At 56.9% G+C, this 12,939-nt stretch overlaps 1 protein-coding gene across 1 annotated transcript; it reads left to right on the forward strand.

Moving 5' to 3' along the window:
• The first annotated feature begins 1,441 nt into the window (after positions 1-1,441).
• On the forward strand, positions 1,442-12,690 carry SUN2 (Sad1 and UNC84 domain containing 2). The gene is made up of 18 exons (XM_009086510.4): positions 1,442-1,560; positions 1,897-2,054; positions 2,634-2,806; positions 2,954-3,088; positions 3,279-3,374; positions 3,573-3,666; positions 3,847-3,917; positions 4,175-4,302; positions 4,630-4,851; positions 4,932-5,009; positions 5,093-5,136; positions 6,214-6,379; positions 6,461-6,688; positions 8,155-8,239; positions 8,327-8,442; positions 8,588-8,755; positions 9,177-9,269; positions 9,385-12,690. Exons 2-18 carry the CDS (start codon positions 1,927-1,929, stop codon positions 9,496-9,498), a joined length of 2,139 nt encoding a protein of 712 aa, XP_009084758.1. The 5' UTR covers positions 1,442-1,560; positions 1,897-1,926; the 3' UTR covers positions 9,499-12,690.
• Positions 12,691-12,939: the final 249 nt, after the last annotated feature.

The raw sequence follows: 12,939 nt of genomic DNA on the forward strand, positions 1-12,939 counted from the left end.
CACCCAGCTTATCCCCTGAGCCTCCCAGGGGGTTAATCCACGCAGGGTTACGTCAACTGGAGCAGGTGCCATTGTGACAGCCACTGCCAGTGTACTCAGGTTGGGACACGGGATTGCCATCTTCATGGCCAGAGATAAAGTTGCCACTGGTTGGGGGGGGGTGGGGGAAGATGTCCTCTGTCCCAGCCAGACGCTTGCAAAGGAATGGGAAGCCACGGGAGGGGGTGAAAAGGGGCAGCTGGCACAGTGGGAAATGGAGCTGGAAAAGCTAGGCAGAGATTTTGGCTGGAACAAAAAATGGGCTCAAAAGGCAGGAAAAAAAAAAAAGAAAAGGGAGACAAAGAGGATCTGTCTGCGTTACACAACGGGGATGGGGACGCTGAATCGGGGTTTGTTGCGGTGTGCCCCCCCAGTGCTGACAGCACGTCCTCCTGTCACTGCCCTGGCTCGTGCCCCAAAGCCCGGCACACGGAGGAAAAGGTTTCAGGGCTGTTTTGCAATAGGTTACTTCCCTTCTGCCAGCTTCGTAGTTTTTAAACGCTTTCTATAAATACCTTTATGCCCCATATCCAAGGCCAGGGGGACCATTCCTGCCCACAGAAATAGTCTAAACAACCGCATCCACCCACAGGTGGCCAGTTACCCTGACTCTCAGAGCTCCCCGGGCAAATCTTTTTCCGAGGCACTGTCAGATTTGAAACGCGAGGTGTGTGCGTGTGTGTGGGTGTGGGGCGGGGGGGGGGCGGCTGTTTTTTTTCAGCCTGGTGAGTTTGCACAAGGTCCGTTCAAGGTCCCGTGGGAGCAGCCCGGTTTGGCTCGCACAGCCCCTGACGAGCCTGCCCAGCCGCCCGTGGGGAAGAGCGGTGGCAGCGGGGTGTCTGCGGCCGGCGGCCCGGGGAGCAGCAGAACACGCCTGCCCAGTCGAGGCGGCGTGGGCACACGGGTGTCGAGCGGGGCTGCCCACGCCCCAGGGACAGGTTCGGCCGTGTCGCCGTGACGGGTGGTGCGTGGGGTGCGGGGATTTCTCACCCCACCAGAACCAGCAAACCAGCCACCCTAGAAAAGCCCAAACGGGGCTGGGGTGCAACCCTGCACCTGGGAGCTCCCATTTTGGGCTGGCATCACCCACTCCCTTGGCTGGCAGCGTGGGCTGACTGCTGCCCGTGCTGGGCATGGCGGGGGAGCCCCAGGGCTGAGGTGTTTGGGGACCAGGTCCCCGTGGGCAGCAGAGTGTGGATGGGCCCTCATCATCGGTCCCCCAAAATGTTGAAAATAAAAGAAAATGAAATAAAAATAATATGCCTGTGGCGGTGATAATAATAAAGAGCAATAACGACGATGATAAAGAAGAGGTCCCCAGAGGCCGGGAGAGCGGTGGCTGCCCCCCTCTCCGCGGCGGCGGGCGGGGCGGGGCGGCGTCGGCGGCGGCGGGGGTGTCCGGGGGGAGGGCGGGAGGCGGGTGCCGCCTTCCCCCGCAAAACAAAAGGGAGCGGCGGCGGCGGCGGTGAGAGCGGCTGGGAAGGTCGGAGGGGATCGTTCCCCGCTGCGCGGCACTGGCCGGTGGGTTTGCGAGGGGGACGGCGCGGCCGGGGCAAAGCCGGGCGGGCCGGCTCCGTATCGGGCCTCGGGGGATAATGTGGGGCCGGGGTCGCGGAGTGGCCGGGGACAGCCGCTCCACGCTCGGGGAAAGGAGGCGAAGGGGTTTTCCGGCATTTACGGGGGGGCGGCTCCATCCCGGGACACCCCACGGCCGCCAGCTCAGGACGGCGCTCGGTGTGCGCCGGGACCCCTGCCACAGAGGCGGGGTCCCCGCCAGTGGGATCCCGCTGGGTGCGTCCCTCCAGGGATCCTATCACTGACACTTCCCTCTCTCCCCCGCCCTGTCCCCACCCCAAGGTGAGCCGAGCTCCCCTCCGCGCTGCCGCCATGTCCCGCCGCAGCCAGCGCCTTGTCACCAGCCGCTATTATCCCGGGGACGATGATGCCGCGACCAGCAGCAGCAGCACATCTCTGCTGGGTGGGACACAGCTCCCCTTCAAGGAGACCACCGGCAGGTTAGTGGGGGGCACAAGTGGGGGCTTCCCCCTGCCCAAATCTGACACGGGAGGGCATTCCATCCCACACCAGGGACCGGGCACCTTCCTGCGTGGGCTGTGGGGACAGATTGCAAAAGGAGCATGACGGTGAGCCCGAGGCGTTCCGGCATGGCCGCCTCGGCACTGGCCGTGCCCCTGCCCCGGCCCAAGTCCCGCGCTCCCAGCGCAGGCACCTCTGCGTCCCCGCGGGCCCGGCACAGGAGCCCGCCGTGGGTGGCCGGGTGCCAGCTCCCAGCCGCAGCTGGACGGCGGGAGGGAGGAGGGAGGGAGGGAGGGAGGGCGGGAGAAGGGAGGTACGCTGCGAGTGCCGGCCGGAAAACCGCAGCGGTGCGAGCGGAAGCGATGCTCGGGGCGGGCGGGAGGCCTCTGCAAAGCAAAGGTTGCAGTCTCTGAAAGCTGCCGCCATCCGGTGTGGAGGGAAGTGATGCTGGTCGAGGGATTGGGGTGAATTCCCCATTTCCCCCCATGGGTGCACTCTGACCCGCCCCCCACCTTGTAACCACACATGTCTGATAAGCCTGTTCTCGTCTCCCGCAGGACGATCAGGAGAAAATCGGGTAGCACTAAGCGCCTCTCTCCCGCCCCCAGCACCCAAACCTCCTACTATAGCGAGTCCATGATGAGCGAGTCCTACCTGGGGGGCAGCCGGGGCCTTGCTGCCCTGGGTAGCTCCATGCTGGATGATGACCTGGACAGCAGCACTTACTGGGGTGAGCCCTCCCACTCTCCTAGGGCAGCTGGGGACATCCCTGGGCACTGGAGAGTGTTGGGGCAGCTGCCCAGGCTGGCTGATTGGGCTGTCCCTTGTGGAAGTGATGGTGGGTGATTTCTCAGTGGAACTCTGTGTTTCGGGGCAGGTGGAGAGCTCTCCACCAGGAGGAGAAGAGGCACAGGGGACACCGAGTCCAGTAAGATCAATGGGGTGCTGGAGAGCAAAACGTACGACACCTACACGTCTTCATCCGGGTACTCCTCGGAGGACGACTACGCTGGTAGGGATGCACTAGTCTGTCTGTAATGGCAGCGGTACAGGGGAGGAATCCCCAGAGGGACCAGCCCAGGGCCTGGCTGTACCCAGTGTGCTGCCAGTCCCCACTAGATGCCACCCCCAGTGCAAAGCCTTTGCTGTGGGCAATGCACTGAGATGCTGTGTGCATTGGTGGCTTTCTGCTTCCTTTCCAGGTCACTATTACTCAGGCCAGAGTAGCTCCGGGTCAGGTCTGAGAACTGCAGCCTCCCGGGTGGGCTCCTTCCTCTGGCAGGTGTTCACCTCCCCAGGTGAGTAGAGGGCTGGCAGGGGCACTTCCAGCAGCAGTGTTCCTGCCAGTCAGCATCTCTACTCTCCAGGTGCTGTGTGTGCTATCCCCTGTTTGGGTGGAGGGGTTTTATCCCCTTGTGGTGCCTCCCTTGGGCATGGAGGGGACATCTGTCAGGGTGTCCCCTCCTCCTTCTGAAGCTTGTTTTTTCTCCTGGCAGTTCGGTTCATGGGGTGGCTGTTCTCAGGGCTGGCAGGGGCCTGGTGCCGCCTCACCGGCACAGCTTCCCACCTGGACAGTGTCCCCTTCTCCAGGTGAGTGTGCTGGGGGGGACACCAGGATGGGGTAAGCGTGGGAAAAACCTGCAGGACCCTGGAAAGGGGAAAGCACATTGGGGGGGTGGTGGGTGTCTTTGCTTTCCCTCTCGCCCCCATCCAAAGGTGATGGAAGGTGGCTGCGATCCTACAGGCACCTCTCTCTTCTCCATGCTCCAGGCGCTACCCACGTCTGAAGAGGTCCCTGCTGCTGCTGCTGCTCCTCCTGCTCCTCGCTGCTGCTGCCTATGGTGAGCCACCTCCCTTGATGTGCTGCCCTGAGATCTGGGACAGTGCAGAGCATCCTACTGCCATAGCTGGGGGATGGGCTGGCCTGGAGCTCAGTGCTCATGGTAACCTGGTAACCTGGTCCGTCTGCATCCCTGTGCCAGTGTCTCCTGGTAATCCCTGGAGATGCCGATGGCTGAGCCTCTGCATGTCCACCCTGTCCACTTCTGTGGCCCATTACCAGCCTGTGGTTTTGACCATCTCATCCTTCTGTGCTCAGGAGCTTGGTACTTCTATCCATACGGGCTGTCGACACTCAGCCTGCCTTCCTTCCCGTGGTGGGGAGCTGGAAAGCTTTCCTCCTCCTCTGACATTCCTGGGGCAGGCGACCTGACCACATTGGACCAGGTAAGCTTTAGCAAAGGTATGATGATGGCCCAGGTGGCATGAGTGCCTTGCAGGGGAAGCTGGGACGGTGTGATCCATGCTTCCAGGGTGTGAGGAAAGGTGGAGAATGGGGCGGATGATGGCTCCACACTGGCTCCCCCAGCTTGTGGCCATCTCACTCTTGGGGTGTCCCTGGGATGGAGAGGGGGAACATCTTCCTGGGAAGCAGCAGATGAAAAAGATGCCACTGGCTCTAGGAATGGGTGGTCAGGGTCCCCTTTCACAGGGGTCCTGTGGAGCAGGTACTTCCCTGGGGGGCTACACCACACCCTGTTTTTGTCACTGCAGGGGGGACATCGACTCCTGGCTCGCTTCCACTCCCTGGAGAAGCGCTTTGAGGCACTGGAGGCCGAGCTGTCGCGGTGGGAGCTGCGTCGTGGGGCGGCAGCAGTGACAACAGGGGGAGAGCCACCCCCGGGGGACATCCTTGCACTGCTGGAGGGGCTGGTGAGCCGCCGGGACGCGGGGCTGAAGGAGCATCTCCGCACCGACATGGCCAACCAGCTCCAGGTGAGTGACACGGGGACTGCAGGGAGATAGGGGAGGCCAGGGCCAGGCTCTGACATTCCACCCTGCTCCTCATCCTTCAGGGCGAGCTGGATGTGCTTCGAGCCCAGGTGCAGAGGGATTTAGACGGGCGCCTGGACAAGATGGCACAAGCTTCCCGGGTAAGCGGGGGAGCGTGTCGTGGTACCTGGGACCCCCTCAGCAGTGATGTCATGGGTCTCACCCCTTCCCCTTTTCCTGGCAGGAGATGGAAGTGCGCTTGCTGGAGCTGAACTCAGAGTGGCAGAGGTAACACTGGCTGTGGGGCAGGGCCATGGCTCTGTTAGGGGCAGGCAGGTAGCTGGGTGAATTCCCCTCAGCCAGGCTTAGGAGGGATTTGCAGGCCTGGCTGGGGACAAAAGAGAGATCAAGAGGCATAGTCTGGGGTGGGGAGAGGAAGGAAGGATACATATGTGAGTGTCTTTGGGAGCCAGCACTGTGCCCTGCTGGCCAAAATGGCCAGTGGTATCCTAGGGGGCATTAGGAAGGGCATTGTCAGTAGGCTGAGGGAGGCGATCTTGTCCCTCTACTGAGCCCTAGTGAAGCCACCTCTGGAGTGCTGTATCCAGTTCTGGGCTCCTCAACAGTACAGGAGAGCCATGGAGCTCCTGGAGAGGGTCCAGCAGAGGGCTGCAGTGATGATGGAGAGACTGGGGAATCTCTCTTTTGAAGAAGAGCTGAAGGAGCTGGGCCTGTTCAGCCTTGAGAAGAGACAACTGAGAGGGGACCTCATCAGTGTCATGGCTGAAGGGAAAGTGACAAGAGGTTGGAGCCAGGCTCTGCTCAGTGTTCCAAGCAATAGGAGGACAGTCAATGGGCAGAAACTGATGCACAGGAAGTTCCACCTGAATGTGAGGAATAACTTCTTTACTGTGCAGTGACCACACACTGGAGCAGATTACCCAGAGAGGTTGTGGAGTCTGCCTCACTGGAGATAGTCCAGAACTGTCTGGATGTAGTCCTGTGCCATGTGCTCTGGAATGACCCTGCTAGGGCAGGGAGGTTGGACCAAATGACCTGCTGTGGTCTGTTCCAGCCTGACCCATTCTGCCAGTCTGTGGCTGGCAGCAGAGCTCCAAGAGCAATGGCAGCAATGACCTTTGCCACTGTCACTCTGCATCACTGTGAATGTGGTCCTTCAGCTGAGGGGTGAGCTGAGGATGCTTTCCCATGGGATGCAGTAGAAGAGGTCACTGCCACTGGCATTAAAACTGGGTCTGGAGATGGGGTTGAGCATAGGTGATGTGGGATGAACCTCTTCCTCCAGTTTGCAGAGGGGAACTGGGCCTATTGGCACGAGGTTTTGTTACCTTTCTCTCGGCACAGCTCGGTGCAGGAGAGCCTGCAAAGGACCTTCCAGCAGGAGGTGGGCAAGCTGGAGCAGGAGGTGGCAGTGCTGAGGAGGGAGCTGGCAAGCCTCAAGTCAGACCAGGAGGTGATGGGGAAGCACGTGAAGGGGATACTGGAGCAGCTGAAGACAGTGCGGGCTGATGTGAGTCCCCGGTCCCAAGCCCGTTTGGCAAAAAGGCAAGCCAGCCCTTCTCCAGGCTGAGCTCTGCCCGCACTGTTCCAGGTGGAAGCGCAGTTCCCAGTGTGGATCAGTAGGTTCCTGTCACAGTCCCAGCAGGATGGTGCTGCTGCCTTCATCCTCCAGCGGGAAGACTTGCAAGCGGAGCTCCAGACTCTGGAGCACAAGATCCTTGCAAAAGTCCTGGAGGACCGGAGACTGTCAGCACGGGATGCTCAGGCTGGTATTGGAGTGGCCCTGCGGCAAGGAGGGGCTGCAGGAGTGACAGAGGAGGTAAGTACTGGCCTGAGCCCTGGGGACATGAGGTGACCACAGGGCTGAGGACTGTGCCCCACTTTGTGTGTGCAGGGGGCTGGCATGTGTGCCTGGCAGGTGGCAGAGGCATTGGGACAGCCCCCACAGCTGGGATATTCATCCTGGGCTCACAGGATGCAAGAGCACCCTTGAAACTCCTTCTCTGCCACTCCCTTCTCAGTTTGTGCTTGCTCTGTGCTCTGGAAGGGGTCACAGGTGCTGATACCTGCAGCCCTGCAAGGCTCTTACTTGTCACTGTTGTATTGAGGACAGGTGAATAAAGCGAGACGACTCCTGTGTCTTCTCAGGAGGCAAAAGCCAAATTTATTAGAAACCACAAGTTTCTAATAAACTTGGCTAAGTTTATAGAGAGAGTTCTAAGTTTATAGAGAGAGTTCTAGAGTTTATAGAGTATATAGAGTATATAGTTCTAAGTTCTAAGTTTATAGGGAGTTATGATAAAGGTGGACCTGATTGGTCCTTAATCAATATCCCTCACACCCTTGGGTAGTTAGGAACAGAACCCTTCTTGTAAACATCCTACAATTAACAACAAGGTCATAACACCTGCTGCAGGATTGTTTTAGTTCTTTCTCTGAACTTTCTCAAAACTTCCCAGAGGAATGTCTGAGAAAGTTTATCGGACTTTATTCTCTGACCAGTTCTAAGCATTCACACTTACTGTCTTAAAATCCAAGCTTCTGCTCATGCATCCTTCACCCAGAATGTGGGAGAGAGGCCATCAGGGCTTCCATGGGTGGAGCTTCTTGCTTATCCCCATTCTTCAGCAGTACTGCGGAGTTGTTTGGTGCAATGCATTTCAGCAGAATGACACCAAGGGGAAAAAATGAGCCTGCTTGCTTTGGAAAGAGTTGCTGACAATTCCCTGTGGAGGTAGTGGAGGGAGGGATCACGCTGGGATTAGCAGTCCCCATAGTCTGTGTGAGCTTTATGCACTCCATTAAATTTAGACCCAAAATGGTGCTGCAGGCCCCTAGCTCCTTAGGATGCCTTTGGTTCCAAATGGATGCTCCAGCCATCCCACCCATTTTCTGGATAGAGAGAGCTCCCATCAGCCCTGTAGGATGGGGCAGGAGGGACCAGCTGATGATTCTGGGTGGTCTGTCAGGTTGTGTCTGGTGCTACCTCTCCTCCCCCTGGGCCAGCCCCTGCTGGGGACTGACGAGTGCAGTGTGCCTGGGTGCTGCCCCTTCACTGCGCAGCTCCTCTCCCCCGGGATATTTTTAGCAACCTCTAACGAGGTTTCCCAGCCAAATGTGTGTTCTCTTATTTTTGCCACGGTGATTCATCCCCTGGCTGTTCTGTCCTCTGGCTGTTTTGTGGGAAGGTCCTTGCACCCTGTGTCCCTGCAGGGGCAGGCAGGTGGGGGGGCAGGATGCCTGCCACAGTTTGTCACCCTCCTGTGCCCTCTGCTCCCACTGCAGCAAGTGCATCTCATCGTGGACCAGGCCCTGAAGCGCTACAGCGAGGACCGTGTGGGGATGGTTGACTATGCCCTCGAGTCAGCAGGTAGGTGGTCAGGACGAGCCAGCTGTCCTGGGGAGGTGACCGCAGGGGCTGGCCTGCAGCTCACTTGTTGCTGTCCCCTCATGCCAGGGGCCAGCGTCATCAACACTCGCTGCTCAGAGACCTACGAGACGCGGACGGCGCTGCTGAGCATGTTCGGCATCCCCCTGTGGTACCAATCGCAGTCCCCCCGTGTCATCCTTCAGGTGGGCGCTGAGTGGGAGGCTGGGCTGCTTCTCATGGGGCTTTTACTGGGCCTTGGCTGTTGCTCCAAGCCAGCAGCCAGGCTGGTGGGAGAAAAATTACTCTGATGGTGGTAACATTGGTGGCATCTCACTTCCGTGCTCATAGCCCGACGTCAACCCTGGGAACTGCTGGGCGTTTCGTGGCTCCCAGGGCTTTGCTGTCATCCGCCTCTCTGGCATTATCCGCCCCACAGCCGTGACGCTGGAGCACATCCCGAAAGCCCTCTCGCCGCAGGGGACCATCCCCAGTGCCCCCAAGGACTTCGCTGTCTATGTGAGTGCCCTCACCCAGAGATGAGGGGAGTGAGGGGAACACAGTGGGAGGGTGCTGGAAGGGATGGCTAACAAACCCTGTGCTTGGCTGTGGGGTGCTCTGCGGGGGTTGGTCTTACCCTGAAGAAGAGGAAGAAGCAATACTGGTGGGGAGAGGGGCAGCGCCAGGTTTCAGAAAGAGTTTGGGGGGAACACAGGGACAAAGGGTCTTGAGTAGGTGTAACTTTTGGTCTTCCCTCCCCTTCATCCTTCCCCACTGGTCCCTGTTCCCATTTGTCTATTTTGACCTGGAAGAGCAGGAGCGGGGGCCAAATACGCTTGCATCTCCCTCTCCCTCTTCTGCCCCAGATGTGTGCGTCACCTCTGATCTCCCTCTCTGATGACCCCTGGTTCTCCCTTTCTGCCTCCCTACCCTTCCATAGGGTTTAAAGGAAGAAGGAGAGGAGGAGGGCCTTCTCTTTGGACAGTTCACCTACAACTACGATGGCGATCCCATCCAAACATTTTATTTGGAGGTAAATGCTTTGCCCCTGGACCACCTGACCCCTGAGAAGAAAATGGGGCCTCTGGGGTCTCGGAGCTGCAGAGAGCCCTCAGGGTCACAGGTTTTTCTTTTCCCTCCTCCCCAAGGGTGACTCCATGGGCACCTACCAGCTGGTGGAGCTCCGGGTGCTGAGCAACTGGGGCCACCCTGAATACACCTGCATCTACCGCTTCCGTGTGCACGGGGAGCCGGCACACTGACCCCGGCCCACGCGGGATGAGGATGCTGCCGGGCTGGCAGCAGGAGGGGATGTGTCTGCTTCACTGCTTTGCACCTAGAAATCCTGGCAAGTGCCAGCAGCTGCCCCTGGAAGCTGCTCCCCTGGAGGGAGGAGAAGAGCTGGTGTTGAAGGGGTGAGGCTTTCACTCTTCGAAGGACCGGGGTGGTGAGGCAAGAGCATCCCACGTGGGTCCTAGCGCAGCCTGGCTTGTTTTCAGTGCATATGGGACATTTTAACTTTTGAAGCTAACTTTGTATTGGGTTTGCACTGCCCCTCTTCCCTGTTGTCCCACTCCTTTCTAGCATGGCCAGGGCTGGGGACAGGGGTGTGTCATTTTGTGATGTGCTTCATGTGGGCTTGGGTGCAGGAGATCAGAGTGTGGGACCACAGTGCCTGACTCAGTGCTGCCAGAGTAGGTGGGAGCCACTGGTCGTGGCCACCAAGTCCCCTCCACACAGGGTCACTTTTCTTGCCTTGGTGTTGGTTTTGGTGAATATCTCCAGCCTCCAATGCTGGGCTGGCAGAGAGGAAATAGTATTAATGAAGTGTTAACTAAAAACTAATGGTTTGGGCCAGCAGGAGGAGAGGCATGTGGCACATGTTGGTGGCAGAGCCCACCTTGGTGCTGCCACCCATCCACTCAAGCCCTGCTGCTGACAGCAGCTGAGTTGGGTCTTACTGATGCTGTTGGCCTCCCTGGCTGGCTGCCTCCCCAGTGTTAAGCTTGGTGATGCTATTGAAAATTCCTGTTGCCTGCTTTTCATTTGGGGTTTGTTCTGATATTTTTTTTGAAGAGGGGTGGGGAGGGGAGCTATTTTCTAGTTGGGGTGTTGGGGTTGGTTTTTTTGGGGGGGGGGGATTTGTAGTAACAAAGGGAAAAAAGACTTTTTCCATGCAATTTGTACTTAACCAGAGAATGTTACATGGTCCCACTTGGATGAGTGGCTTAGATGGGGAAAGGGCTAGAGCTTTGTTTAGTAGAATAGCATACACAGTAGGATAAGCTAGAAGATGAGCAGAGCCGTTTAAAATACGGGCCTCACGTTGTTGGTGGCTTGGTAGCTAGACTTGGTGGTGGGGTGCTGGAGGCATTCCTGCCCTCCTTGCTCTGGATGTGCTCTGAGACTGCAATGGTTGGCTGTGGCCTCTTGCCCATGGCTGCATCTGTGTATACTTGACTGTTAGCAGCAAGTGGAGCTGCTGCCCCAGGGCTCTGCAGGGAGCCTGGGGGGAGACAGGGCAATCACCAGGGCTTGCAGGTGCCAGTGTGCAGAGCCACCCTCCCCCTGCAGGGCTCCCTCAGCTCTCCTGTCCTCCATGGCAGATGGCTGTGCGGGCTGACCTCCTTTCTCTTGGAAGGGCTCCCTTTTCCTCCTACCTCTCCTTACTGGCATTGCACTGTTCTCTGAGCCCTGGCTGTGGGAGGACTGGGCTGGAGCAGGAGGGGGAGTTCTGCCTGCAGTGGGCATGTAAATCTTGCTTGTACTGTTGGGATGGGTGGAGGCACTGCAGGGGTTTGCAGGAAGGATGCACAGGGACCTTCCCCAGGCTGAGGGGTGCTAGGGCCATCTGGCCCCTCCACCTCCTGGCTGCCTGCATCACACAGCTAGGCTTATGTTCTTGGATGATGTTAACAGCCTCCAGGTTTGTGTTGTGTTTCACTGAAAGAAAAGCTTAAGGGCTTATGGTCAGTGCTGGTACCATCCTTCCCCTGACACTGAGAGCACCATGTATTGATTCCCACTCTGGTGGTCTCTTCTTGAAGCACTGTAGGCATAGAGGAGGAGGAGGACGAGGGGCTGAAGAAGTGTCTCCTTTCAGCATCACCTGATGGGCATCAGGCAGAGCTGCTGAGCCTTGACTCCCTCCATGCCAGCCTGGGAGAGTGAGGGTGATGGCAGCACATCAACAGGTTAAAATTACCCTGTGGAGCCTCTTGCAGAGCTGGGAGGCCCTGCTGAAGGAAGAAAGCTGACCTGGAGCCAGAGCCAGGACTATAAATTCTCTCCTATATTGAGCGTAGTCTTAATTCTTGGCATCCACAGGCAAAGTTATTTTAAACTTGTCTACAGCTGCCTGCTTGCCTTGGAGTCCTGTCCATGAGTGCACTGAGCACATGGAGCTTTGCTTTTATGAATGCCTAGACCTGTTCTGGGCTTGGCAGACCAGCTCCTGTATTTATTTGAATGATAAAGAGAAAGCAGAGATGAAGCTCTCCCTTTTCTCACCTTTCTCTGGCTCCTGGAGCAAAAGCTGTAACCATGAGCCTGGGAAAAGCCCTTTTCTTACATTCCTTCTGGCTCCCTAGTCTCTGGCTTGGACTGTAAGAACAGACAAGGTCTTAGCCCAAGAAAAAAATGATTTTGTGGTAAATCAGGCATGCTGATGAGAGGCAGGAAAGGTGACCTCTTCCCCTGAAAATGGAGTTGTAGTGGGATCTCTGCTCCTTCCACGTGGGTGTTAACTGCTGTGCCTGGGTTAGGGAGCATTTGGCTTTACAGTGCAAGCTTGCCCTGTCCCTTGGACATGAAAATCTTTGCTGTTCGAAGTAAAACTCCTTGGAGCCACCAGTGAGAGCTCATCCTGGGGCTTCATGCTCTTTTTTAGCTGGTTTTAGAGGCCTCACCAGGCCATCTGTGTGAGGATCCCCAGGAACATATGCTGAGGCTACATGTGGGATTTCAGCCCCCAAATTCAGCATCGGTGCTGGGCTGCAGCCTGAGCCCCTGTGCCAAGTGCCAGAAGCCGCTGGCTCTTGAAATTGTAGCTTGCAGCATTTATGCAGCACTTCCCAGAGCTGCCAAAGAAGAGAGCACAGAAAACTGCTGCTTCAGCATGTGCTTCTCTGCCCAGGGGTATTTAATCCTAGAGCTGATGCTGAAGATGAGCCTGGTGAGGCAGGAGAAATGCAGAACAGCTGTGGGAGCAGATTTCTCTTATTTACTCCATTTCCCTCCTCTATTCTCCCTCCTTCTCAGTTTGCCCTACACACGTGTTATGAACTAGCCCTGCAGAAACAGATGGTTACAGACAGGAGTTTGTGTTTGATGCTGTAGCCTATTGCAAATGCTGCACTGTTTTGTTCCTTTTATTTTTTAATCAAGAGATTGTAATTTATGCCTATGCAAGAAAAAAAAAAAAAAGACCATGACATAAATTATATCAAAACTGCCCAGAGTGGTTTGGATGTTTTGTAACTGAATTTGCTGTTGGGAATTATGCACAGCTAGCAGAGAGACAAAGCTAGTCTTGGAGCTGTTCTTCTGTGTAGTTTTATAGCAAATTCTTATTTTTCAGCCTGATGTACTAACTCTAGGGCCCGTTAACAAAGTTATCACCTTGTCATTAGCAGACTTGAGGATGCAAAAACTCCTTGAAACAATGCTGAAAACACGACTTATTCCTAAAAACTCCAATACCT

The sequence above is a fragment of the Serinus canaria genome, chromosome 1A (assembly GCF_022539315.1).
Source record: "Serinus canaria isolate serCan28SL12 chromosome 1A, serCan2020, whole genome shotgun sequence".
In the NCBI taxonomy this organism is placed as follows: Eukaryota; Metazoa; Chordata; class Aves; order Passeriformes; family Fringillidae; genus Serinus; species Serinus canaria.

Coding starts and splice junctions, on each gene's coding strand:
- SUN2 (XM_009086510.4), top strand. CDS start 1,927: ATGTCCCGCCGCAGCCAGCGCCTTGTCACCAGCCGCTATTATCCCGGG. Junction 5,137..6,213: donor CTGAACTCAGAGTGGCAGAG/GTAACACTGGCT, acceptor CTCTCGGCACAG/CTCGGTGCAGGAGAGCCTGC. Junction 8,240..8,326: donor CTATGCCCTCGAGTCAGCAG/GTAGGTGGTCAG, acceptor CCCTCATGCCAG/GGGCCAGCGTCATCAACACT.